The 25062-nt window shown below is 48.9% G+C and overlaps 1 protein-coding gene across 1 annotated transcript in view; it reads right to left on the bottom strand.

The window, feature by feature from the left end:
* Nucleotides 1-25062, bottom strand: part of sugct (succinyl-CoA:glutarate-CoA transferase) — a 33091-nt gene that overhangs the window by 7754 nt on the left and 275 nt on the right. Inside the window, exons 2-12 of the mRNA XM_069177604.1 lie at nt 24057-24105; nt 23907-23980; nt 23710-23795; nt 23387-23437; nt 21229-21349; nt 19994-20085; nt 19340-19483; nt 17998-18093; nt 14725-14796; nt 14529-14626; nt 14298-14400 (exon numbers count right to left, since the gene is read on the bottom strand). Coding sequence (XP_069033705.1) covers nt 14298-14400; nt 14529-14626; nt 14725-14796; nt 17998-18093; nt 19340-19483; nt 19994-20085; nt 21229-21349; nt 23387-23437; nt 23710-23795; nt 23907-23980; nt 24057-24105 — 986 coding nt within the window. The remainder of the gene's footprint in view (nt 1-14297; nt 14401-14528; nt 14627-14724; nt 14797-17997; nt 18094-19339; nt 19484-19993; nt 20086-21228; nt 21350-23386; nt 23438-23709; nt 23796-23906; nt 23981-24056; nt 24106-25062) is intronic.

The following is a 25062-nucleotide window of genomic DNA, read 5'->3' as shown; positions in this document are numbered from 1 at the left end:
ATCTACGGGTTTTCAGATGAGTTACGTAAAAGCCGCGGCCGGGATGCTAACGGTCCCCGGTGATTCGGCTCTTCACGATGTCAGCTCACGACATGAATAATGCTTTTCATCATGTGGTGTGAACGAGTGTGTTTTAGATGGAGACGTATTTATCTGGGACTTTGAAGAGTGAAGCAGCGATGTGCGACTTCTTCTGACACATCTGAACACGTTGTTTCAGTCGTCGGGTGTCGAGTAGAAAGCTTCGTTCACGGTGTTGCGGCCGGTTTACACTGACGGTGTCCTCAGAACTACAACGTTAGAGCCGTGACATCTGCAGAGGCACCGAGGAGTTACAGGAAGGCTCGACATCTCCACGCAAAACTTTGTCTCGCTGAGTGAACAGAAGAGTCTCTCATCCATCTCATCAAACAATCACAGACACATGAAAGAGCCTCACCGAGTCACACATCTGCACGGTGATGTGAACTAATGAACTACGAATAACAACGACAGCTGGAGGAAGCAGGAACCTTCAGACTGACCGCAACACAGAAACTGTCCACTCATCAACAGTCGGGCTCGCTGGTGGATGAAGCTGCTGCAAAACCAAGATCACAACAATCAGAGAAAAACCCTGTAAAATCCTGGAGGGACTCCAAAAGTTTGGGAATAAAACCTGAACCTCCTGAAGTCGTTCATATTTCTCGATAGATTTGTAAGAACAGCAGTTCATGAAGGAAATTAAAGTGAAGTGGCTCAAAGAAATCTGTGAAGTGAAATAGAAAACTACAAACTGCCTAAAAACGTACAAAAATGCCAAATATAAAGTTCAGAAAGTTCCTGAACGCAGCATGGTGATGCACACGGAGCAGCAGGATCAACGACCTTTATGAGGAAGAATTCAGAGTTATTGATCAACGTCAGTTCAACACGTTAATGCAACCGCTGGTACATGAACATCAGTGATGTCACCATGGAAACCTGAAACTGGAGCAGAGAAACATCAGATTTTGGGGGGGAAAAACCTTCAACACGTCCACTTACAGCTGAGTGTTCCTGAGCCCATGCAGTGATTTCCTCTGAAGAACACAGCCCCCCCATCACCATCCTCAACAACACCTGTCTGCTGTGGAAACCTTCAGGTTTCTGGGATCCACAATCTCCCAGAACCTGAAGAGTCCAACATCAACTCCACAATCTAGAAGGCCGAGCAACGGATGTACTTCCTGCAGCAGCTCAGGAAGCTCAACCTGCCCTGCTGGTCCAGTTCTACTCAGCTGCTGGTCCAGTTCTACTGAGCTGCTGGTCCGGTTCTACTCAGCTGCTGGTCCGGTTCTACTCAGCTGCTCCAGGCCGTCACTCTGCTCAACAGTTAACATGTTTTACATCACTGGACCTTTTTGCACAACACCCAACAGCATTAGCAGAATTTGTACTAGGTGCATTTGCACCATTGTTTTAGGTGTATATATGTATATATTCATTCATTCCTATGCTGTAAATATGTCTATTTATGTTTTTTTATATGTCTATTTTGTCTGTTTTTGTTTTTTTTGGACACTGAGAGCGAAGCTACAACCGGAGTCAAATTCCTTGTATGTGTCAACATACCTGGCCAATAAAGGAATTCTGATTCTGAGGAATCGTCGCTGTTTTTAAAGCAGTGCCAACCGAGGGTCTAAAGATCACAGCCGTCGATTATTGGTTTTCAGTCTTGTCCCTTGCATCAGATTTAGGATAACATTTTTGAGAAGAAGTAAATCTTCAACATGTGTCGTCATGTTGGAGAAGTCTGTTGCCATGGCGACACAGTTCAGGTGGTTTGTGTTCTCTGGGTTTCAAAGACACAGCAACAGACAGGAAACTGGAAAAAAAAAAAGTGACAAACAGGGAAGAAGAAGAGCACACAGACTAAATACAGCAGGGAGGGAAGGACACCGAGGGACAGGTGAAACTAACCAGGGGGCGGGGCCAACAATCATACATAGGACAGGAAGTGAAACGACACAGACAATCAAACAGGAAGCACCAAACCCAGACTGACCTGAAGACTACGAACCAGAACTCAGAAGGTCCCGGTGGAACTCGGTGTTGACAGTCTGACTCTGGGGGACCAATTCACGGTGAATGTTCCTCAGAACGCCTCCATACGTTAAAAATGAGACAACATATTTTAAATTTTTACTTCCATTTTATTTATTTAGCAATACATCACAACATTAGTAATCTCAGGGCTGTTTACAGTACTGAGCGGTGAGCAGAGAGAGAGAAGAACAGCGTAGAGAGACAAAGGTTTCCATCATCATCACTGCATCAGGACATAGAGGAATAAACGGCCGTTTGGCTGATTTGAAAGCCGTCGTCACCTTCGACTCCGTCGACTCCGGACTTGAACCTCATGAGGAACCAGATAACGACTGATGATGACTGAATATTTTTCAAGCGAGTTTTAGAAGCAGTTGAAACTCAGAAGTGGATGCAGGGCAGCTCCCGGCTCGGTGGAGGTACAGCAGCGGAGTGATGAAGCTGCTGCCGATGCTGACGGCCAGGCTGAGCGAGGTTATCTGCATGAGGACCTGCGGCGACGCGTACAGCAGCGCCGGGCTGAGCGTGGAGACCTGCAGCAACTGCGTGGTGCTGCTGAACACCAGCATGATGGCGATGACCTTGAAGGCCTTCCTCTTCATGTCGTCGCGGCGTCGGGCCCCGGCCTCCTCAGCACCCAGAGGACGTGGATGCCGCAGTACAACATGAGCACCAGGAAGAGCAGCGACTTGGATATGAGCAGGTACACCGTCTGCATGGTTGTGAAGCTGAAGGCGGGCGCGACACAGTACAGCAGAACCAGCAGCCAGTGGAACACGCAGCACGGCAACCGGAACCGGAGAGGCTTGGACCTGCAGACAGGACGACACCACCCGGTTCACAGGACGGAAATAAAATGATCTGCTCGTACGACAGGATCGGCGTCATTAACCTCTGAGGACAAGCAGCTGTTTCAGGAACCTGCTCACACTGGGGAAGCTCTGAAGCTCTGAGAAGGTAAGACCACTTTTTCTGACAGTTTCACCTTCACTGAACTCCACAGGGTGGACCCGTCCCTCACCTGGCCGTTACCTGAGGAAGACGGTGGGATGCACCACGGCCAGGTAGCGCTCCAGACAGATGCAGCTCTGGAAGACGGGCCGAGACGTGAAGATGAACTTCAGGAAAAACTGCAGCACCAGCATCCCGACGCTGACCGCCGACCTCAGCAGGAAGTGAATCATCATGTAGACGGACGAGACGCAGAAGAGGATCTCGGACAAGGCCAGGTTGAGGGCGAAGATCTCGGAGACCGCGGCTCCGCCCCCTCCGCTCGCTATCAGCCACACCACGTAGGCGTTCGCCAGCAACAGGTTGCAGGCGAACAAGGCCGTCACTCCATCAAGGAAAGGACGGAAGTCCAGCGAGGAGGTGACGTTGGCCTCCAACAAACTCATCTTCATCAAACTCCAATTAAAAGAATCTGCAGAAGGAAAACCCCAAAATATCAAAAACTCTATACACCAAATTTGTTTCTTTACTTTCAAGTCTTCCCAATAAATAGCGTCACTCCAGGACCGTCGAGGTCGTCATGGAGAATTGTTATTCCATAACCAGAAATAACTCCCTCATCGCCAGTAACTTCTGCTCTGGAATAAAAACCTCTTCATGAAGTCACCGCGTGCTTTTAAAAGAGCTCCAAGCGTCCTGATCCTGTAACAACCAATAAGCAGCCAGGGATCAATAACACAGGAGCCAATCATACGGTCATATCAGGTGTCTGAGTCTTAATAAGACGACGATCTACAGGCTGGGTGTTCGTTGCATCTAAAAAAAACTGTCTCCTCTCGGTTTTGCATTGGAGAGGATCTCCTGTTTGTAGTTTGGCTTTTGTTCCTCCGTCCTAAACTGGACCATCTGTAGATTTGCATGACGAGCAGCGAGCCGAGTCTCAGTTTACATGTGGTGGATTGAAAACACGCCGAAGGGAGACACCGATACGGTTTCTGTGAACTGCTGTGGATGATGATGATGATGATGATGAAGATAAGGGGACGGCTGCATTTGCATTTGATTTCCCTCAGAAAGCAATTTGTCAGTCGAACTTTATAAATGCAACAGAAAAATGTTTCCTCACGAGTCCGCTGAGGTCGAGCAGAGATTCGCCTCAGGATGCAAAATGGAGACGAAGGTTTCAGTTTCACAGAAATGTATCTGAATATCACGTCCGTAACTTGCAGTAGAGGTTTACTTCCTGTTAAAAGAGGGTTTTTCCTTATTACTCATTTTAGGAATTGTTAAAGTGTTGTGCTCCTGTCTGAAGAGCCCTGAGATGTCTTACGTTGTGATTTGGTGCTACATAAATAAAGAATGTTAAAAGGCGTACAGTCCACTACAACATCTCCGGTCTGTCTCATCCTTTAGGACGTCCCTCTATGAAGCAACCTCTCATCGTCGGAGTCTCACCGTCAAGCGATCTCCACTTTAGGAAATTGTTTTACACTCCTCGTGATCTTTACTTATTGAACAGGCTTTGGTGGCTGTTTTTTGGGCGAGGTAATAAAAAGGACAATCAGTGCTTATTAAAAACTTAACAGGTCAATATCTAGTTTCCTTCTGTCAAACGCTCCTTCAGCTCTGTGGATCCTCACTAATCACTAGATCTCAAAGTCTCGGCCAATAAAAACAACACTAATGACGGAGAACTAGTGATAGTTTCGGTGACAATGTGCAGATTGAAGTTTCCAATTCATCCGACACACGTCTCAGCTGCAGTAAGTTTGCTGAATGTGAGTAAATGTTGTACCTTCCTCCTCCACCCGCCAGCAGCATCTCAGTCACCGTCATCACGGTTCTGTTGGTTCTGCTGGAAGAGCGTCCGTCCACCATCTGGCTGCCGGCGAGGGAGGATCGCACCGACTCGTCCACTTTATTTGCATGACTGCTGCTGTCCAGTTAAATCAGGAGAATATTATCTTTCTCATCAAAATAATTACTACTACTCATGAAAACAAATACCTGCAGCTTTTGTTCAGAGTTCAACATCATGTTTGAGCATCAGAAAGTCTACGGCGATGAAGCGACGAGCTGGGCGAGGTGTTCTGATGACATCAAGTTTCAAGAGGGGCGGAGCTTCACCGTCCGAGACCGAAGAAGTCGTCAGGTCAGGAGACACCAGCTGGGTTTTCAGTCAGACTGTCAACACCGAGTTCTACTGGGACCTTCTGAGGGGAAACAGTTGCTGTGAACCACCTGACCTGTGGCGCCATGGCAACAGGCTTCTCCAGCATGACAACATGTCCGTTCAGAGAGGAGGAGAGAAACCAGTGGAAATCACTGCGTGGGCTCAGGAACACTCAGAGTAAGCAGGCGTGTTGAAGGTTTTGTTCCCCAAAATCTGATGTTTCTCTAGAAACGGACTAGAAGTCTTTTCTGTTGCTAGTTGGTTGCTAAGGGTCAGACTACTTCCTGGAGTAGTAAACATTACATACATTACATAAGAGTCTACTGACATGACTGATTGTTTTCCGGTAGTTAATCATAACCCATGTGTTGCCATGGAAACGGAGACCAAACTAGCAAAAAGTTGTATATTTAGAGAGCCCCACAATATGAATGCGTGTTGATGCTGTGTTTTATTTAGCGTCATCATCGGGCATCTCGTGTTTTATTACTTAAAGATAAAACCGTTTGATGAAGCTGCAGACTAAACACGACGAGTGTGGTGGCTTTTAAAAACAACAGAAGATCATCGGAGTGAAACGGAGGTTGCTAGGAGACGGTGGACATGATGTGGACCTGGGGCCTGAATGCAGCGCTGATCCAGGTTTCTGGAGGATAAAGTGAGTTCAGAGGTCAAACCGATGCTTATCGAGGCGTCGACGTTTCCTCGCTGCACTAAGACGCCCGATAACATCCGAATCAAACACACAGACGGCTGGAAAAACCAGATGGAGGACAGACGGACACCTGCAGATCCCATCAGGCGCTGCAGGTCGCTCAGATAAACGGCGAGAGGAGATGAAGCAGCAGCCGACAGCTCAAACCACAAAACTGCTGCTGTTTCTCAGAACCTTCTAATTTCTCATTGAACAGTCAGAGATGTCAGATGGCTCCTTCCTCCGGACTTCAGTCTCTGGAGTTTCACTGACTGCAGGCAGGACGAGATTCAGTACCGGAGGTCCAACCAGGTCTGTTCACCGGGAGAGCATCACTGAGGTGGAAACAGGTCGCCTAGGTGACAGGGACGTTTTTAATGCCGATGCTGCTGGAAGAGCTACACAGAAACCACGGGCAGGAAGTGACCATATTTGGACGAGCTGGGGGAGGAGCCAGCGGTGGATCTGACCGATCTGATCAGAAACCTGATGATACTACGTCCCGCCCACCGATAGCTGTAACCTGACTGCACCACAGGCCTGTCAATCAAACAGACACGCCCCCAAAAACAGGTCTTCTTGAATCTTCTTTTCTAATGAATGAGGGATTATTTTCAGATGGACCTCCAGAAAACTAAGAAGAAGGAGTGACTTTAGCTAACAACACCGAGATAACTGATGGACACATTTTATTCACTTTGGATTTGATGAGAGAAGTTGAATGGGAGTCTATGGAGCCGGAGGCTTTTTGGAGCCGACCTCTAGTGGCACTCGCTGGTATTGCAGCTGAAGACACTTCTGGATCAGAACGAACAGTCTGAGGTTCTGACCATCAAACAGTCCGTTTGGTCTCCGATTGATTGTTAACCTCAGTTACACCTGAACTACCGACGTCTAACCGACCAACGTGGATGTCCCTGTGGGTTCTGGTTCTGGTTCTACTACGTCTCCTGCGGTGGAATTAAAAGGTGGTTTGTTTTCAGACTCTCCGTCTTCTTTCTAAAAGGTTTTTGGTATTTTAGCTCGTTAGCTGCTGTTGTTTCTCCAAAGTTACACAAAACACGTTCCAGCTCCTGGAAAAGTCCAAAAATAAAACGGGTTGCTTTTGTCTCAGACTATCTGTTTGTCTCTGCTTCTCTCAGAGTCACCATTTAATTAGACGTCCCTCCCCCCCCCCGTCCCCATGGGAAAGTATGCAGACACATTTTGATTTGATTATGGCTCACAAACCAAACTATGCTCAGTCACATTCCTGCTCCGACAAACAGACGACCCGAGGAGTGCTGCAGAGCAAGGCAGCGAGCGAGCAGGGCGGGTGGAGGGTTCGACTCCCTCCTATGTCGCCGCCGCTCCGCTCACTCCGGGTCATTCCAGTTCACTCGACTCTCCTCTGGCGGCCGCTAACGAACCAGTCGCGTCCCCTCTTCACCGGGTGGGCGGAGCACAGGCGCCCTCTACAGGCCGGAACGGGTTCACACAGGAAGAGACCGTGGCGCTGACGTTGGAGCTCAGGATGTTCTCTGGTTCTGGACGGTCCAAAAAGGACCTCGTTTATATGAAAAGGCCCTGAACTGAACGTTTAAAGAAAGAATTAAAAAAATAACGTAACTTTTCTTTTGTTTCAGAAAATAAATCTTCATCAGATCTTCCTCTCGTTGTTTCTGACACGAGTTCCCATCATGCATCACTGCAACGCCAAAACGCTCCGTAAACGGTTGACGCAAAATACTCTCTCCCTATTTTTATTCACACTTTATTTCTTCACACTGGGAGCAGGTGGGAGTGACGGTGCCTTGCTCAAAGACACTGCGAAGAGGAGGAGGAAGAATTGGAGGAGGAGGTGGATGGAGCGAGTCATCACGGAGACGTTCAGTCCTGGTGATGACATGATTCATGACAATGAACACGAAACAATAAGCAGGTAAGCGTCAGGAAATGAAGCCAGCTGGGAAATAAACAGGGCGTTAATGACCTCCAGGCGTTCCAGGTGTTTCCAGGTGTTCTAGGCGTTTCCAGGTCTTTCCAGGTGTTCCAGGTGTTTCCAGGTGTTCCAGGTGTTTCCAGGTGTTCTATGTGTTCCAGGTGTTTCCAGGTGTTCCAGGTGTTCTATGTGTTCCAGGTGTTCCAGGTGTTTCCAGGCGTTCCAAGTGTTTCCAGGTGTCCCTGGTGTTTCCAGGCATTCCAGGTGTTTCCAGGTGTTTCCAGGTGTTCCATGTATTTCCAGGTGTTTCCAGGTGTTCCCAGGTGTTTCCAGGTGTTCCAGGTGTTGTAGGTGTTCCCAGGTGTTTCTAGGTGTTTCCAGGTGTTTCAGGTGTTTCCAGGTGTTTCCAGGCATTCTAGGCTTTCCAGGTGTTCCAGGTGTTCCCAGGCGTTCTAGGCTTTCTAGGTGTTTCCAGGTGTTCCAGGTGTTTCCAGGTGTTTCCAGGCATTCTAGGCTTTCCAGGTGTTCCAGGTGTTTCCAGGAGTTCCAGGTGTTTCCAGGTATTCCCAGGTGTTTCCGGGCGTTCTAGGTGTTTCCAGGCGTTCCAGGTGTTTCCAGGCATTCCAGGTGTTCTAGGTGTTTCCTCCCAAATGCGAGCTGCTGCTGATTTCATTGAGTTTCATTAATTCAGATCTTTTTCATGAACTCTTTATTTATTGAACTCCCACACATTAATGTGACGTTGAATCCTGCAGACTTGGTTTCCAGTGATGATGATGAAGATGGTGAGACGTCAGTCACTGACAGTCCCGTCCCGCTGACTGAGTGTCACACAGAGATAAAGTGGACGCTGGCAGCCACTCCAGTGTCCTCGGAGAGAAACACTCCGTCGACGGAGGGAAATTAGCGTGAAGAGGGAACAAGCTGTACGACGGCGAGCCCACGAGTGACGGGAAGAACGCATCGCTTTCAACGTGACAAGAGGACAAGCTGAGACCATCCGCTCCTCTTCCTCCTCTTCCTCCTGCCGAGAAACGACAGCCGGAGGGGAGGCTGACCTGAGATCAGTCAGAGGCAATCTGTAAAACGAGTTTATGTCCTGCAACACAGACCTACAAAAAAACACATCATTCAGACACGTTAAAGAACAGATTGTTTACAGTCACATGAATCTAAAGCTGTGAAGGAGGAACCGCTTACAGCCGAGTGTTCCTGAGCCCATGCAGTGATTTCCACCACAGAATCAGGACTTCTTGAAACGTGATGTCATCAAAACACCTCACCCGGCTCATCACTTCATCGCCGTAGACTTTCTGAAGACTTTCAAGGGTCTCTGTTGACCTTTGACGCAGTTTGGAAATCACTGCATGGGCTCAGGAACACTCGGCTGTAAGTGGGCGTGTTGAAGATTTTTTTCCCCAAAATCTGCTGTTTCTCTGCTCCAGTTTCAGGTTTCCATGGTGACATCACTGATGTTCACGTACCAGCAGTCACGTTAGCATGTTGAAGTCAGTGAAGATGTTGAACTCTGAATACTTCCTGGTGGAGGTCGTTGATCCTCCAAGTTCAACAGGAACTCTCTGAACTGTTTAAATACTTTTATTTTGGGGTTTTGCTGGTGATACTTTTGCATTTTTACAACCTTTACCTCAAGACGTGAGTTTTCCTTCATCGTCTGGGTTCAGTACATTTCTTCATCATCCTGTAGAACATCAGCTACGAAACTCTCAGGATGTCTGTTTGTTTACTTCAGCCTCGTTGGTGGAAACAAAGCTTCCCCTTTTCAGTTTCTGCAACGTTTCTGGTTTGTTACGTTAAAGTCACCCGACATTTCAATTGAAATACAATCAGTGACAGACGGGATCGTTCCGTTGAGATGAAATAGAGCGACGGAGTCCTCTCAAGGTTTCAGACCCAACGTTACCGGGATGCAATAAAAGAATCTAACCCAGGAGGGTCTCCGTCGGCAGCTAGAAGGAGGAATATATCCGTCGCTGCCTCCTGCAGATGATAAGAGATATTAGTCGCAGGAGACGGCAGCGGGCCGGACCGCTACTCCTCTAATTGAGTTTCAAGAGTCCTCGCGGTGCGCTCGGCCATCATTCTTTTAGCAGACGCAGAGAGGAAGGAATCACCGGAGAAAAATAAACCGCTGGAATTACAAGAGCTCTCAGAAACACAGAAGCAGGAGGGAAAGAAAGCTGCCGTCAGAGCGAGCAGCTTCCTGATGGAGCTGAGAGGTTTCAGTTCTCTTCCACTAGTCATTCATTCATACTTTATCGCTTTCATCTAACATTGAATACAAGGACCTGAGATCCGGAGATTCTGGTGGAGGTCCGAAGCTACGAGGACCGAGTGAGAACCACGAGTCCATCGACTGAGTACACGAAGCCCAGAACTCCTCGATCGAGGAGTTCTTTATTTAAGATTGAGTTTAGACAGACGGGTCGGTGAGCCAAAGGTTGAATGAAGGATTATTTAAAGCTGAGTGTGTGTTTCTTCCTGTTCTGACCTGGTTTGTCCAGAAGTCAGACTGATGATAACATCCTCCATTTGCAGCGCAGGAAGTTCATGCCGGGCGTTTTCTCATCACTCTTCATGCTGATCTGAGTCCCCTTGTTGGGTCCGTAAAAAAAAGAAAAAACAAAACACTGCCACTCAGCCAAACGGAGGAACTCTCCGCTGACTCAGCACACCGAGACCATTTATCTGGTGGAGAAGTGTGTTTGAGAGCAGAGGAGGACGGCTGGACGTCTTACAAACCACCTGAAAACCCCCCGAGAGGACACACGAAGCTGCGCTGGCGTCATCGGTCCAAACTGCAGGAGGGTTACTGAGCAGCAGCTTGGCACACCAACAGATCCAAACCCAAACCAGGCTGTTAGAGCAAACACAGGACGCAAAGTCTCGTAGCATCGATGTCGAACTGGAGGTCCAAATAATCCCTCATTCATTAGAAAAGAAGATTTAAAAAGACCTGTTTTTGGGGGCGTGTCTGTTTGATTGACAGGCCTGTGGTGCAGTCAGGTTACAGCTATTGGTGGGCGGGACGTAGTATCGTCAGGTTTCCGATCAGATCAGTCAGATCCACCGCTGGCTCCTCCCCCAGCTCGTCCAAATATGGTCACTTCCTGCTCCAAACTGCTCCAAACTAGCAAAGATGGTGACGAACAGAATCTGAACTGGAGGATTCATAACGTTCACAAACCGACGATGACATCACTGATGGATGATGACTTCACTGATGGATGATGACATCACTGATGGTTACTGAATGGTTTTTACAAAATCGTTGTTGCACGTCAAGGAAATGTTCACATACCAGTCGGGTGCTTTAAAAACAGCGACGATTCCTTTGTGGAAATCACTGCATGGGCTCAGGAATTCTCGGCTGTAAGTGGGTGTGTTGAAGACTTTGTTCCCCAAAATCTCCTGTTTCTCTGCTCCAGTTTTTCCATGGTGACATCACTAATGTTCACGTACCAGCGGTCACGTTAACATGTTGAACTCGAAAATACTTCCTGAAGGTCGTTGTTTCCTGTTGCTGCGTGTTCACCACTGTGCTGCGTTCAGGAACTCTCTGAACTTATTGATCGACCCTCGTACCACAGGTTATTACCCATCCATCTGTTTACAGACATGAAACTTTGTCCTACAACTGATGTGACCAATTAAAGCACAGCGACTCCTTTTCTGTTTCTACACATTTAAAAAAGTTATGTGCTTCACTTCAAAACAACTTCCACAATCACTCACTGTCCTGTGTGAATATCTTTCTTGGAATGATGGAAACTTCATTTTGGAGTTAAAGTCTGCCATCAATCCTGCACACAACTCCACATTCACCAGTTCAGCTCAGACTCATCCACACCAGAGCCATATTTCCCCGGAGCAGCATCGGGCTGTCAGCTCGCGGCCTCTCCGGGTTATCTGTAACAGATGAGGGAGGGGGGTGGGGATCCTCCAGTCTGTCATCACCACTTCAATATTCGGTCTTCCCTGAAACAAACTCCCGACATAATTCAGCACCCGTTGAAAAAGAATCCCGTCTGACGCAGAGCAACGAGCCGTCGCTCCTTCAGGACGCGTCATCATCCATCAGCTGCTGCTCGCAAACGCTTTCCTGCATGTTTGTTCAACGTCAGGTCTGAAAATTAATCTGCTCAGTTATTCCTGTCATTATATCGTCTTTACACATCCAGAAGTGTCTTCAGCTGCAATACCAGCGAGTGCCACTAGAGGTCGGCTCCAAAAAGCCTCCGGCTCCATAGACTCCCATTCAACTTCTCTCATCAAATCCAAAGTGAATAAAATGTGTCCATCAGTTATCTCGGTGTTGTTAGCTAAAGTCACTCCTTCTTATTAGTTTTCTGGAGGTCCATCTGAAAATAATCCCTCATTCATTAGAAAAGAAGATTCAAGAAGACCTGTTTTTGGGGGCGTGTCTGTTTGATTGACAGGCCTGTGGTGCAGTCAGGTTACAGCTATCGGTGGGCGGGACGTAGTATCGTCAGGTTTCCAATCAGATCGCTGGCTCCTCCCCCCAGCTCGTCCAAATATGGTCACTTCCTGCTCCAAACCGCTCCGAACTCGCAAGATGGTGAAGGACAGAATCTGAACTGGAGACCAGGAAGACTTTTATTTCCAGTGTGTGGTTGGGAGGTAAAGTGTGACTGTGTGCAGAGAGATTCTGGGTGGTTCGAGGCTGCAGAGCGGCTGATTTATCTGATCTTACATGTTCGGTATCCACTCCAGAGGCCGTTTAGATTTCAGCTGGGATAAATCAAGTGCACCTCCAGTAGTCAGGATATTAAAGACATATTTAGCTGGATATTTTCTGCAGGACCTGGCCACCCCCCAGACAACATGACAGAAACATGGACGGAGGGTCCGGAGTCATAAAAACAAGGTCGGTTACTGTTGAACTGCAGACAGAGGGAAAAACCACAGGGGGAACTTCCACGTGAAAATACGAGAGTAAAAAGAGACAAAACAAAAGAAATCATGACGGTGAGACAGAGAAACAAAACATGAACTGGAAAGAAAAAAAGTATTTAAAAGAGCGAGGACAACATTGTTATCTTCTCTCCAGTATTTTTAGGTTGCAGAATAATTCAGTTTCAGCCATCTCTTTTAACTGCACGTCATAAATCAGTCATTGCAGCCTGATGAGTCCCACCTGGAACAGAAGAGGGCGGGGCTTCTGAGGTCTGATGGCTGGCGTAGGGAACGATGACGGCGGAGATCGTGGTCGCGTCGAAAACATTTCTCAGAACGAGAGCATAAATTCTTCCTCTTCAGGTTGGTCTGTGAGGAATGACTCGATGTCGCCCCCTTAGGAGCACGGTGGTATTACCAGACGCTCGCTGGTTTCTGTAAGTCAACGCTGCTGTTTCAGTTCATTTTTGAATGTTTTTGTTTGACAGAAGGAGGAACGATTTCTGACTTCCTATCGTCCTGATTAGGACACACACACACACACACACACACACACACACACACACACACACACACACACACACAAGTTGAGTCAGAGCTTTTGTGACAGGCCGTGCCAGGTGGTGTTGTCCTCAAAACACACAAACAGAGAGGACCAGAGGACAGACAGGACCGAGGTGAAAACAAATTAGACTGGTTGGAAGGAGGCGGAGCTGAGGCTGCAGCCTGATGAGGGGGCGGGGCATCTCATCCGATTGTATGAACTGTCTGGACCACTAATCAAGGTGTTTATTATTGTTTTAGAGAGCGAGAGACTCAATGATTCTCACACACACACACACACACACACTAATGAGGCCTGCAGCAGTGTGCTATTGTAACAGGCTGAGTTGTGTAATCTGAGTGACTAATGTGTTTTTAATCCATATAGAGGGACACACACACACAGCAGATGGTGTGGGTTCACAGCAGGTTACAGCTGCATCTCCATCTGTAGTACCACTGAGGACCACTAGGGGCTGTCTCCACAGACTCCATCTGTAGTACCACTGAGGACCACTGGGGGCTGTCTCCACAGACTCCATCTGTAGTACCACTGAGGACCACTAGGGGCTGTCTCCATAGACTCCATCTGTAGTACCACTGAGGACCACTAGGGGCTGTCTCCGTTGACTCCATCTGTAGTACCACTGAGGACCACTGGGGGCTGTCTCCACAGACTCCATCTGTAGTACCACTGAGGACCACTAGGGGCTGTCTCCGTTGTCTCCATCTGTAGTACCACTGAGGACCACTGGGGGCTGTCTCCACAGACTCCATCTGTAGTACCACTGAGGACCACTGGGGGCTGTCTCCGTTGACTCCATCTGTAGTACCACTGAGGACCACTGGGGGCTGTCTCCGTTGACTCCATCTGTAGTACCACTGAGGACCACAAGGGGCTGTCTCCACAGACTCCATCTGTAGTACCACTGAGGACCACTAGGGGATGTCTCCATAGACTCCATCACTAGGGGATGTCTCCATAGACTGGGCCGGACAGTGTGACTGACCTGCAGGTCCGAGAACACTTCCTGGATGCTGTTGATTGGTCCAACAGGAACACCCGAGCCCTCGAACCTCCTCAGCCAATCAGCCGTCTTCTCCTGCAGAAACCTGATGGACGCACAGAGGACATTCACACAACTGTGTGGATGTGTGTTAGAGAGTGAGTGTGTGTGTGTGTGTGTGTGTGTGTGTGTGTGTGTGTGTGTGTGTGTGTGTGTGTGTGTGTGTGTGTGTACCTCTGGGACAGTGTGTGCAGCAGCTGTTTGCGGTTCTGGACTCGCAGTGTGTTGGTTCTGTACCGTGGTTCCTCTGTGAGCTCCGTCAGCTCCAGAACCTGCAAACACAACGTCACACTTTATTCAGAGAGAGGGAGAGAGAGAGAGAGTGTGTGTGTGTGTGTGTGTGTGTGTGTGTGCAGGTGAAGGGTCTCACCTGACACACTCTGACAAACTGCCGGTCGTTGCCTGCAGCTACAACGAGGTGTCCGTCTTTGGTTCTGAAGCCCTGAAAGAGAAACCAGGTCTCTGATTAGAGAACATTTAAAATCTGAGTGGAAACAATAAAGATCTCACCACAGGCCTGTCAATCAAACAGACACGCCCCCAAAACAGGTCTTCTTGAATCTTCTTTTCTAATGAATGAGGGATTATTTTCAGATGGACCTCCAGAAAACTAATAAGAAGGAGTGACTTTAGCTAACAACACCGAGATAACTGATGGACACATTTTATTCACTTTGGATTTGATGAGAGAAGTTGAAGTTCAGTCTGATGCAATAAAAGGTTGAGAGTTTAAAATGAGTTGAATAAACTCAAACCCGTCGGAGGAATTCTGTTCACCACGGCAGCAGCTGGAGGACCTCCTCCTCCTCTTCCTCCTCCTCCTCCTCCTCCTCCTCTTCCTCCTCCTCTCCCTCCTCCTCCTCCTCTTCTTCCTCCTCCTCCTCCTTCTCCTCCTCCTCCTCCTCCTCCTCTTCCTCCTCTCCCTCCTCCTCCTCTTCTTCTTCCTCCTCCTCCTTCTCCTCCTCTTCCTCCTCCTCTTCCTCTTCCTCCTCCTCCTCTTCCTCCCTCCACTCCTCTTTCACTCTCACCATCATCTGTTATAAAAACTCAGCACCACATGAAAGCAGGACGAGCTGCTGTGATCTCCAGACCTCCTGCTGGGTTGGAACCGCTAACCCTTCAGTCACACCGCGACCGCCGCCTCACTGTCATCCCCCGGCCCCGGGGGGTTGGTCCACACGGGGACTACGACGGGACGTTCACCCGCCGACAGTCAGGTCGGAAACAGAACCACGCGGCCTTTCGGCCTGTTTTAGCTCCTTGTTTTAGTTGAGCAGGTAACGGCCTCTCGGCAGCGAGCGGCTGATCAGAAACGTTCGCAGCTGGAGACCGAAGACGGAGAAAAAACAGGAAGCAACACGGCGCTCCGAGTCTGGATTTAAAGGTCCCACGTTGGAAAAATTCAGATTGAGTTTGTAAAGCTACTAGAAATACAGTCCAGAAACAAATACCATGCTCTTTGGACTTCCTGTAAGTCTATGATGTCACAAACCCATGCTGATGTCACACGTCCACCCTTTAAATGTGGAAGAAAACGCAGAGCGGTCGTTCTGTTACGAGCTACAAGACCGAAGAAGTCCTGCTGTGATTGGCGTGTGTCACTCAGAAAACAGTCAGCCAATCAGAAGAGAGGGTCGTTGACTCGATGCGTCTTAAGACACAAACAGGCTGCAGACTTTCTTCAGTCAACGTTAAAGTTCAACTTGTCCTCCTCGCCTCGGCGCCGGTCCTCCCATCTCCCTTTTGACACGCTGGATGTCTCACTTGTGAGAATTGACCCGTCTCAGAAATCACATGTGAACTTGAGGAGCGTCGGCGTGGCGACGGGCGACTTCCTCAAAGTCTTCCTCGCCAAGCCGCAAACCGCAACACCAATAATTCTGTTGTTTGGACAGTCGTGATCCGCGGTGAACCCGTCCGCTTCGCTTTCATCTCCAGCGCCCGGGGGCGGGGGGGAGGGGAGGGGGAGGGGTGGGAGAGGGAGAGGGGAAGGGGGGGGGGGGAAAGAGGGGTTGATCCGAATATCATCGGACAATAAAGCTGCGGCTGGTGAAAGACCACGACCACAAGAATGGAGCCGCGAACATGGGAGAGTTTATCTGTGTCTTTCTGTGTGTGTGTGTGTGTGTGTGTGTGTGATTGTGTGTGTGTCTCATCCCGTCTTCCACTACGTCCCGTCTTGCCTACGTCCCGTCTTCCACTTCGTCCCGTCTTCCACTACGTCCCGTCTTCCACTACGTCCCGTCTTGCCTACGTCCCGTCTTCCACTACGTCCCGTCTTGCCTACGTCCCATCTTGCCTACGTCCCGTCTTCCACTACGTCCCGTCTTGCCTACGTCCCGTCTTCCACTTCGTCCCGTCTTCCACTACGTCCCGTCTTCCACTACGTCCCGTCTTGCCTACGTCCCGTCTTCCACTACGTCCCGTCTTGCCTACGTCCCGTTTTCCACTTCGTCCCGTCTTCCACTACGTCCCGTCTTGCCTACGTCCCGTCTTCCACTACGTCCCGTCTTCCACTACGTCCCGTCTTGCCTACGTCCCGTCTTCCACTACGTCCCGTCTTGCCTACGTCCCGTCTTCCACTTCGTCCCGTCTTCCACTACGTCCCGTCTTCCACTACGTCCCGTCTTCCACTACGTCCCGTCTTCCACTACGTCCCGTCTTGCCTACGTCCCGTCTTGCCTACGTCCCGACTTCCACTATGTCCCGTCTTCCACTTCGTCCCGTCTTCCACTATGTCCCGTCTTCCACTTCGTCCCGTCTTCCACTACGTCCCGTCTTGCCTACATCCCATTTCAGAATTAGTTTATTTGTAAGAAAATGTGGTAAAAATCTGTTGATCACATTTTGAAATCTTTCATTTGTGGACAAAATTCAAGCATTCAACTGACAAACCGGATGAAAAGAATGAAAATGTCCCATAAAAGCCTGAAACCACAGGAAACATCATGTTTTCAACATGTTCAGCACCAGAACTCAGATATGAGAATGTTTCATGTGTGTGCGGTTTTCAGAAAGAGAGCGAGCGATGGATGGAGGAGATCTACGAGCAGATAATGAAGGAAGAACATGAAATCACTTCCATCCAGGAGGCGGTGACTGAAACCAACGTCTGTAATCGGTTTATAATTGTGACTCCTCCTGATGTCGGTTTCCCTCCGACAGCTGACGTCAGCTCGTCTTCTTTTCATTATTCACAGCTACTCCTGAGATATTCAGGCTTTATGATGCTGTCATACTTAAAGTGTGCATGGAGGGTGTTCCTGAACGCAGCACGGTGCTGCACACGGAGCAGCAGGAAGCAACGACCTCCATCAGGAAGTATTCAGAGTTCAACACGTTAACGTGACCGCTGGTACGTGAACATCAGTGATGTCACCATGGAAACCTGAAACTGGAGCAGAGAAACATAAAACCTTCAACACGCCCACTTACAGCCGAGTGTTCCTGAGCCCATGCAGTGATTTCCACGATAGAATCTGAGTTTTTTGGGGTCAAACTCTGACGACACTCAGGATACTTCCTGGTGAAGGTGGTTGTTTCCTCCTTTTTGTCGTGTTAGTTCCTCTGAGGTTCGTTTTATTGTGGTGACATAAAACCAACCTGACAGACAGACAGACAGACAGACAGGTGAAAGGGTTACCTGGTAAGGTACGATGCTCTCGTGGGCCGTCCCCCAGCGCCGCGCCTCCTTGCCTGCGTTCAGATAGTTGGCAGCGATGTGGCTGAGACAGGAAACCTGAGAGAGCGACATGTTGAATGTGAGCTGTCGTCAGCCTTGTTCTCCTGCTGGAGGAACCAAAGAACGAAAACCACATCGCTGCTCTCGGTGCTGCCGCAGACCCAGCGGTTCTGCGGCAGCACCTCATACAGGAATGCATGATGGGATATGGGGAGGGTGGATTGGTGGATTGTGGGTACTTCATGTGTAGGAGGGACGGAGACCCGGCAGAGTTTCATCAGGTCCTGATCGGATCCATCCTTTTCTACGTGTTTTCATCCTGTAGTCCGGAGAACCATCAAGTTCTGAAATGAGCTGAACCGGGTCGCAGCGTCCTGATACGGCAAATCAAACGCACCCTGGGTGTCCCGAATACCTCCGGGTCTGGCAGGACGCCGGGTCCAATCTGTCTCAGAGTTCTCCGAGACACGGAGAGATCGAGGACATGAATCCTTGGGTTTGTTTAAATAATGACGACGTTCAGAGAAATATGGTCGCTGTGTTTAAACTGATCACAGTTTTCAGGATAAATCACACACACACACACACACAGAAACACACACACACACACACACACACACACACACACACACAGAAACACACACAAACACAGAAACACACACACACACAGAGAAACACACACACACACACACACAGAAACACACAGAAAAAAACACACACACACACACAGAAACACACAGAAAAAAACACACACACACACACACAGAAACACACACACACACACACACACACACACAGAGAAACACACACACACACACACACACACACACACAGAGAGAGAAACACACAAACACACACACAGAGAAACACACACACACACACACACACACACACACACACACACACACACACAGAGAAACACACACACACACACACACACACACACACACACACACCGTCAGGAACAGATATTCGACATCAGCAGTGTCATTTCCCAGCCGACCCTGAACACATCGCTGTAAACCAACACATTCCTGCAGTAGTTTTTTTTTCTTCTTCTGTTTTTTGAATTAAACATTTTTCTCTCTCAGGTCGTCTTTAATTTTTCATCTTCAAATTTATGATGAACGAAATTTAAAAGTCAACAATGATGAAGTCGGTTTTCACAGTTTTCTGGCCTCTAACAGACTCAAAGATTGATCAGTGAATCGGATTCAACACAGACACTGTTGTGTATTAGAAGATTTCTGGACTGTGAGCTGATTGGTTGATGATCCTGCCTGGAGGCGGGGTCTGAACTCACCTGTGAGGACAGCAGGTTGCAGTCGATGTGAACTCCCGTCGCCGTCCGGTGTCGCTGCAGCAGGGCGGCCATGATGGCTCCGTGCGCGTACAGCCCCGTCGCCAGGTCTGTCATGGCGACGCCAGGACGCACCGGCTCGCCGTCCTGCCAACACACACAGTGCATTGTGGGAGGTGAGGGACTGAAATAAAGAGCACTAGTGTGCGTGTCAAGGACTTTTTAGGGACCAGTTGATTGACAATCTAACAACCAATCACAGCAGAGGAGAGTCCAGAGCATCTGTCCCTCCGGCTGATCCACTCAAGCACCAACCTGAGAACGGCCTTCGATCAACATCAGCAGCTGAGTTCAACACTCAGAAGCATTTCAAGGGTCTTCATGATTTACAGAGTTAGAAAATCACTGCATGGGCTCAGGAACACTCGGCTGTAAGTGGGCGTGTTGAAGGTTTTATATTTCTCTGCTCCAGTTTCAGGTTTCCATGGTGACATCACTGATGTTCACGGACCAGCGGTCACGTTAACGTGTTGAACTCAGTGAAGATATTGAACTCTGAATACTTCCTGATGGAGGTTCTTGCTGCTCCGTGTGCAGCACCGTGCTGCGTTCAGGAACTCTCTGACCTGTTTGATTTGATTCAGAGTAGATTCTGACCTCTGGCCCGGTGATGTGCATCATCCCCGACACCGCGGAGGCGATGGAGTCGTAGCCGGGACTCTGAGACTGAGGACCGGTCTGTCCATAACCTGAACACACACACACAGAGAGAGAGAGACACACACACACACACACACACACACACACACACACACACCCATCATGTCTCTCTGACCTGAGAGGACACACAGCAGGGGGTCAAACCTCGGAGCTGTCAGCGTCTCCTCTTTGGGGAAAACCACCGTCCAGCTGCAGACTGACTTCCCAACGACTCGTATCAACAAAAACAACTTTTAAAACGCTTTTGAAATGATAAGCAGCCACCGGCCACGAGAACGCACACAAACACACACCAATCAACATAGTCTGGTGACCTCTAGTGGCCCTCAGAGGTATTGCAGCCAGAGGCCTGGGACGGACGGGTTAAAGAAGTGTTTGATGTTGCAGATGTGTAACGTGTCCACCTTCGGGTCAGAACCTCTGAACAACAACATGGAAACCTTCAACTCTTCTTCCTCCGGTTACGGACGGACAGACGCTTCCAGGGATCAGCTGTTTCACACCGTAAATCTGCCCACAGGGTCCAGCTGCTGCAGCTTAATGGGGCATCCTGGGTAATGTAGTTCTCTGCCTCAGGGAGGGGGAGGAACATCTGGGTGTGACGGGGAGGTGGGGGATGGGGAGGTGGAGGAGAGGTGGAGGACGGGGAGGTGGAGGATGGAGAGGTGGAGGACGGGGAGGTGGAGGAGAGGTGGAGGACGGAGAGGTGGAGGAGTCTCTCAGTCTTTCCCAGACCAGATGTGGTGACCAGCTGCTGGCCCGTTGGAGAGGAAGTGGACGTCAGAGCTTCGGTCTGGAGGTCTGAGGAGGAAACGTGTGTTTCCTGTGGATATGAGGACATCTAGTGGTCCAGTCAGAGAACTGCAGGAGAACCGGCCGGGTTCATTTCAGAACATAAATCTGTTAAACATCAATCTTTTCCTGCCTCTCGTCGTACGTCTCTGGTCCGGTCCGGTCCGGTCCGGTTCACAGAGCCAGCCAGCATTGTCCTGGTAAACATGGTGTTTTCCTGCTCCAGCTGTTCCACGTTATCCAGCTGCAGCAGCTCTCACGTTGAAGGAGAAATAGGATTCTAATTAAAGACTCCAGCAGCACCTGGCTCCGCCCTCTGACATCATCCTCACCTGGATGAACAGAGCAGGACGCCGTGAGGTCATCGATGACACTCGTACCTGATATGGAGCAGTAGACGAGCCGCGGGTTCATTCTGCTCAGATCATCGTAGCCCAAACTCATCTGATGAAGCTTTCCAGGAAGGAAGTTCTCTACCAACACATCACACACTGCTGCAAGCTGGGACACACACAGAGACACACACAGAGACACACACAGAGACACACACAGAGACACACACACATACACACAGAGACACACAGAGACACACAGAGACACACACACATACACACAGAGACACAGAGACACACAGAGACACACAGAGACACACAGAGAGACACACACACATACACACAGAGACACAGAGACACACAGAGACACACAGAGACACACAGAGACACACAGAGAGACACACACACATACACACAGAGACACAGAGACACACAGAGACACACAGAGACACACACAGAGACACACAGAGAGACACACACACATACACACAGAGACACAGAGACACACAGAGACACACAGAGACACACACAGAGACACACAGAGACACACAGAGAGACACACACACATACACACAGAGACACACACAGAGACACACACACATACACACAGAGACACACAGAGACACACACAGAGACACACAGAGACACACAGAGAGACACACACACATACACACAGAGACACACACAGAGACACACAGAGAGACACACACACATACACACAGAGACACACAGAGACACACAGAGACACACACACATACACACAGAGACACACAGAGACACACAGAGACACACACACATACACACAGAGACACAGAGACACACAGAGACACACAGAGACACACACACATACACACAGAGACACACAGAGACACACAGAGACACACAGAGACACACACAGAGACACACAGAGACACACAGAGAGACACACACACATACACACAGAGACACACACAGAGACACACAGAGACACACAGAGAGACACACACACATACACACAGAGACACAGAGACACACACACATACACACAGAGACACACACAGAGACACACAGAGACACACACACATACACACAGAGACACACAGAGACACACACACATACACACAGAGACACACAGAGACACACACACATACACACAGAGACACACAGAGACACACACAGAGACACACAGAGACACACACAGAGACACACAGAGACACACAGAGACACACACACATACACACAGAGACACAGAGACACACAGAGACACACAGAGACACACAGAGACACACACACATACACACAGAGACACACAGAGACACACAGAGACACACAGAGACACACACAGAGACACACACAGAGACACACAGAGACACACAGAGAGACACACACACATACACACAGAGACACACACAGAGACACACAGAGACACACAGAGAGACACACACACATACACACAGAGACACAGAGACACACACACATACACACAGAGACACACACAGAGACACACAGAGACACACACACATACACACAGAGACACACAGAGACACACACACATACACACAGAGACACACAGAGACACACACAGAGACACACAGAGACACACACAGAGACACACACAGAGACACACAGAGACACACAGAGACACACACACATACACACAGAGACACACAGAGACACACACAGAGACACACACACATACACACAGAGACACACAGAGACACACACACACATACACACAGAGACACACAGAGATACACACACACAGAGACACACAGAGACACACAGAGAGACACACACACATACACACAGAGACACACACAGAGAGACACACACACAGAGACACACAGAGACACATACACACAGAGACACACACAGAGACACACATACACACAGAGACACACACAGAGACACACAGAGACACACACAGACACACACACAGAGATACACACACAGAGACACACACACACACACACACACACACACACACGTGAATATAACATCCCAGAATGCATCAGTAACTTGGTTATAATCACGTTTTTGGAGTTCGAGCGAGCAGAGAAACATCAGATACAAAAAACATGGCGAGGTGTTCTGATGACATCACATCTCAAAAGGGGCGGAGCTTCACCGACGGAGACTGAAGAAGGCGCGTCAGGTCAGGAGACACCAGTCGATCAATATCAATCAATAATTCGAGCCACAGTCTGATGTTTCAGGAGCTTCGTACCTCCTGGATGATCTTTGCTCCTCTGGGATGCTTCAGGTCCACACAGATGCTCTGAAACAACACCACACCTCATCACTGACACCTCCTGCTACCAGGAGACCAAGGAGGACATGAGGAGGAGAAGGAGACGAGGAGGAGACGAGGAGACCAAGGAAGAGAAGGAGACGAGGAGATCAAGGAGGAGACGAAGGATATCTGACCTACAGAGTTTCTATTATTAGCTGCTCTACAATCGTTCTAAATTCTGACGTTTGTTGATAAACCAGCTGATGACATCATCGTGTTTCAGACGTGCTGATTGGACACAAACTTCAGCGACTCACCTTCTTGTTGCGGTTGACGCTGAGGAAGTAGGCGCTCTCCGAGCCGACGAACGGAGGACCCCACGCTCTGGTGTCGTCACCTGCACCTGTCACACAACACACAGGGCCTCCATCTTCCCACAATCCTTCACTTCCCACAATCCTTCACGTCCCACAATCCTTCACTTCCCACTCCCAGTGCGGCTGTGAGAACTCACCTGGCCTCTCCACCTTGATGACCTCAGCTCCCAGGTCTCCCAGCACCATGGTGGCGAAGGGCCCGGCCAGGACTCTGTAAACATTTCCATGGTGTTGATCATCTTCGGAGGTTCAAACACAGACAGGAAACGTGTTCAGACGTCCCTCACCTGCTCAGGTCCAAGACTCTGACGCCCTCTAGTGGTCGAACGGCCTCTGCTGAGGGAAATAAACGGGAGGATCCCGTCAGCTGGTCCATATATTTGATCACAGGACAGATCTGACCTGCAGCAGATCTCTAATATTGTAATATTATTTTCCTGTTTGATGTGATTCTTTTTATCTACTTTTAGGACTTGTGTGAAAATCAAACAATGTTTGAGGTCAGATTTAAGCAGAAATATAAAAAACTCTAAACTTTCAAACTCCACTTTAAGTCATAAAACTTGGAGACACGTGAGGACGTTCCATGTTGGGTCGGCTGAACCGAACACGACCCGTCAGCATGGAAAAGTTAAAAGGATTCAAAGCCTCATTCAAACTTTTAAGAAAGAAGAAACCAGATAGAAACATGATCCAGAAACACCGAGATCATTGAAGATGGACTGAGGTGAAGTGGACAACTGTCCTGAGGTCTGATGGATCACAATCTGAGATTCTGTTTGGAAATCATGGACGCTGCATCCTCCAGGTTAAAGAGGAGAGGGACCATCCAGCTGGTTATCAGTGCACAGTGCAGTCTGGACTGAGCACTGATAACAAGCAATCTCACCCATTGAAAACATCTGGAGCATCAGGACATGAACAATACAACAAAGGAGACCCTGAACTGTTGAGCAGCTGAAATCCTTTATCAGGCAAGAATGGGACCACATTTCACTTTCTAAACTCCAGAAACTGGTCTCCTCAGTTCCCAAAGGTTTCCAGAGTGTTGTTAAAAGAAGAGTTGATGCAGCTCAGTGGTGAACATGATCCTGGAACAACTTTATAGAGACGTGTTGCTGACATCAGATTCACAATGAGAAGATAAACAAAATGTCTTTCAACAGCTGACGTGTTTTATTCTGCTCGTTCACGTTCCGGTTTCCTTCCGTCATCTCCGTTAGCTTCACGGACTTTGTGACACTTTGACCAACACAGCTGGAGTTCAAGTTGAACTAGATAAAGTGAGTCGTG

The sequence above is a fragment of the Embiotoca jacksoni genome, unplaced genomic scaffold, assembly GCF_022577435.1.
Source record: "Embiotoca jacksoni isolate LCO1_2020_lvr unplaced genomic scaffold, fEmbJac1.0.p SCAF_75, whole genome shotgun sequence".
NCBI lineage: Eukaryota > Metazoa > Chordata > Actinopteri > Embiotocidae > Embiotoca > Embiotoca jacksoni.
This window is presented reverse-complemented; position numbering and strand designations above follow the sequence as displayed.